At 61.9% G+C, this 3,573-nt stretch overlaps 1 protein-coding gene across 1 annotated transcript; it reads right to left on the bottom strand.

Annotated features, from left to right (window-relative positions):
- Window positions 1-2,488: 2,488 nt before the first annotated feature.
- On the bottom strand, window positions 2,489-3,164 carry TRNP1 (TMF1 regulated nuclear protein 1). The gene has a single exon (XM_073317251.2). It carries the CDS (start codon window positions 3,083-3,085, stop codon window positions 2,552-2,554), a length of 534 nt encoding a protein of 177 aa, XP_073173352.2. The 5' UTR covers window positions 3,086-3,164; the 3' UTR covers window positions 2,489-2,551.
- Between the last annotated feature and the right edge of the window lie 409 nt (window positions 3,165-3,573).

The following is a 3,573-nucleotide window of genomic DNA, read 5'->3' as shown; positions in this document are numbered from 1 at the left end:
GCAGCTGCTCTGGATCTATCCAGCATAAACATGAGGCAAAGATTATATAACAGACCTGCTGTCTCACTCTCCCTCTCTCTCACACGCACATCAAGGTAGTCTCTGAACATTCATGAGTCAGTGTGATCAAAAAAGTGATCCAGTTTAAAAAAATAAAAGGGATGAGATAAGCCTCTTCTGGCAGAAGAGTCAAAGAGTCCCATGCAAAGTGAACAAGAGAAGCCAGTGATGGACGAGGCCCGGTGCAAAGAGATACTTTAACCATCGTTTTGTGACTCGTTCCACATGGTTGATTCTGTTTCTGCACAGGGCTTGAATCGTGGCGCTGTTCTTTGTATCCAACCTGAAACTTGCAAGCAGGTTTTCAGCAAGGGAGTTTGCCACCAGAACCCATTCCAACCTTGCCCTGAAGGACTTCCAACAGGGAAGTGTCAACGCTGCTTATTGTACTGCTCACTCAGACTGAACTCCACCCTTGTGCAGCGGGCCAGCACAAAGCATCTACACTCCTTCAATCCCATACCAGTGGGCTTAGGCTAGGCAAGCTCAGGTAGAGGACGTGAAAGGGCAAGTCAGATGTAAGCAATGCCTAGGCCTAGTGCTAGCCCTCTTCCCAGGGGTAACTTTCACCCTGAGGGCACAAACCTCTTGGAGAACTTAAGGCCAAATCATGGCCCCATGAAAGTCAGTGGCAAAATTCCCAAAGATTTCTATGGGATCATGATTAAGGTCTAGCTCAGTTCTAGGGCACCTCAGAATGTAACAATTCGATTCTGAATGTGAGAGTATATTGCTTCTAAATGGAAACATTCATTCAAAGCTGCGGGAGACTCTGTTTGGGCACCTTTATGTCCCAGCTGGGAGGCTTTGTGGTCATTACAATCACTGAAGAGGAGAATGTTCCTTTTTGGTCTCTGTCCCACTAAGCTGTCTCAGTGGATATTGGTCCATGAATAGAAACATTGTCCAAAACTGCAAGAGAGCTACTGATCAACTGCAGATACTTCAGGTTCAGTGCAGTCCAGTAGCGATGTCCCCAGGTGGATTGCTGAAGTCTCAGGCTGGAGATGTGCAGGGGTAAATTAAGGCAGGATTCTTGGATCCAGTCCCCCCGTTCCAAAAGGGGACCAGAGAGTCAGAGCAACAGGCTGATTGCTGCCAGCAGCCTGATGAGGTGGGAGAAACAGATGAGTCTTTGCAGGAGCCAGTAAGGACAGTCTGTCTGGGGGAGGCAATCTCTCTCTAGAGGGCCCATTTGGTCTGAAAGCACCCTGGACAGCAAAACAGATTGGGCCATGACACAGCACACTGGGGTCTTCTACATGTGACATGGGATTGTCCCACATTGGGGTTTGTTCTGCTCCTGATGAATTGAATCTTCATTCATTTCTTTACAGATCAGAGCTCTTACACTTGTGCGGAGCTGCCTGTGGTTCAGGAGGCCAATCTACCAGCACTGGTGCTGTCATGGACTAGATGGGTGAGTAGTCGTGGAACAGGAGTTCTGCAAGCCAAGGTGGGGTGCTACCTGGGGCCCCACAAGAACTGAACCCTTCTAAGGAAGGGTGCTATGGAAAGTCCCCAAGTGCAAGCCTAGAGTGGATGCATTTCCCTATGGGTGCTCTCCCTCCAAGTTTCCCCCAGGTGACACGGGTGCTGACGTAAAGGCGGGTGGGTCAAGCACAACTTTCCATTTCCCAAAAGGGCCCAGGAAAGGCAGTTGCTGAGTGGGATCCACCCAGGTCCCAGATCAGAGTGCTGTGGAGGGGGAAGCTGCTCCTTCTCACAGGTCCCAGCTGAAGTGGGTGCGCCTCCCTCCCACCCACCCAGGATGGTTCCCCTCACTATAACAAGGTGCCCCCCAGCACAGGGGTCCTGCCCTCCCACCCACCCACCCGGGATGGGGCCCCTCACAAGGACAAGGTGCTCCCCCCAGCACAGGGGTCCTCACCTCCCTCCCACCCACCCGGGATGGGGCCCCTCGCGAGGAGAAGGTGCCCCCCCCGGCACAGGGGTCCTCCCCACCCAGGATGGGGCCCCTCGCGAGGAGAAGGTGCCCCCCCTGGCACAGGGGTCCTCCCCACCCAGGATGGGGCCCCTCGCGAGGAGAAGGTGCCCTCCCCCCGGCACAGGGGTCCTCCCCACCCAGGATGGGGCCCCTCGCGAGGAGAAGGTGCCCCCCCCCGGCACAGGGGTCCTCCCCACCCAGGATGGGGCCCCTCACGAGGAGGCGGTGCCCCCCCCGGCACAGGGGTCCTCCCCACCCAGGATGGGGCCCCTCACGAGGAGGCGGTGCCCCCCCCCGGCACAGGGGTCCTCCCCACCCAGGATGGGGCCCCTCGCGAGGAGAAGGTGCCCCCCCCCGGCACAGGGGTCCTCCCCACCCAGGATGGGGCCCCTCGCGAGGAGAAGGTGCCCCCCCCCCGGCACAGGGGTCCTCCCCACCCAGGATGGGGCCCCTCGCGAGGAGGCGGTGCCCCCCCCCCGGCACAGGGGTCCTCCCCACCCAGGATGGGGCCCCTCGCGAGGAGGCGGTGCCCCCCCGCCGCTCTCAGGCCGGGGGCTGCCCCGGCGGGCTCCTCTTGAAGGGGGACTCGGGCGGCTCCGGGGCGGCGCCCCCCCGGCCGCGGCGCAGCCGGCCGGCCGCCCAGGGCACGCAGCCGCCCAGCGCCGAGGCCAGCAGGGCGGGCGGCCGCGCCTTCCGGGAGCGCCGCAGGCTCTTCTTGAGGCGCTGCCCGTGGGCGGCCAGGCGGAGCTGGGCCTGGCCGGCGCCGCTGCCCAGCCGGGCCAGGCTCTCGGCGCGGCCGGCCAGGCGCAGCTCGGCCTGCACCAGGACGCGGTGCAGCTGCTGCACCCGGCTCTCCAGCTCCAGCACCAGCCGCCGCCGGGCCTCCGCCTCCAGCAGCCGCCGCCGGGCCTCGGCCAGCTCCAGCCCGGGCAGCGCCGAGCCGCCCGCCGCCGCCGCCGCCTGCGCCCGCGGCCGGGGCTTGCCCGCGCCGGCGCTGCCGGGCATCGGGGGCTCCTGCTGCTCCCCGCTGCCTTCCCCTGCGACTGCTCGCTTCGGCCGGGGGGCCCCGGCCAGCATGAGCCCGCCGCTGTGGCAGCGGCGCCGGGCGCCGGCAGCCCTTATAAGGGGCCGGGGGGCTGGCGCGGAGCTGAGAGATGCTTCCCCGAGCCAGTCACCGGAGCCGCAGCGCCCCCGCCCCGCCGCCCCACCCGCCGCCAGGTGCCTTCCCCTTCCCAGCCCCCTCGCACCCCTGGTCCACTAGCTTCCCCTCTTCTCTGCAGCCCGTTCCCAGCCCCCCTCGCTCTCAGGAATAAACTCCACGTGAAGGAAGGAATTTACAAACTGGGTTCAGAAGAAAATTAGACAAGTTCCGCGGGGGAGGGGGGATATCATCAGTGGCTATTAGCCAAGATGCTCAGGGAGGCAACCGCATGCTCAGGATGGCCTGAAACCGCTGATTCTCAGAAGCTGGGGCTGGACAACAGGGGATGGATCACTTGATAACTGCCCTGTTCTGTTCCTTCCTGCTGAAGCATCTGGTACCGGCCGCTGTCGGAAGACAGGAT

Source organism: Lepidochelys kempii, chromosome 19 (genome assembly GCF_965140285.1).
Source record: "Lepidochelys kempii isolate rLepKem1 chromosome 19, rLepKem1.hap1, whole genome shotgun sequence".
Classification (NCBI taxonomy): Eukaryota; Metazoa; Chordata; order Testudines; family Cheloniidae; genus Lepidochelys; species Lepidochelys kempii.
Note: the sequence above shows the minus strand (reverse complement) of the source record. Positions and strands in the feature narration are given on the sequence as shown.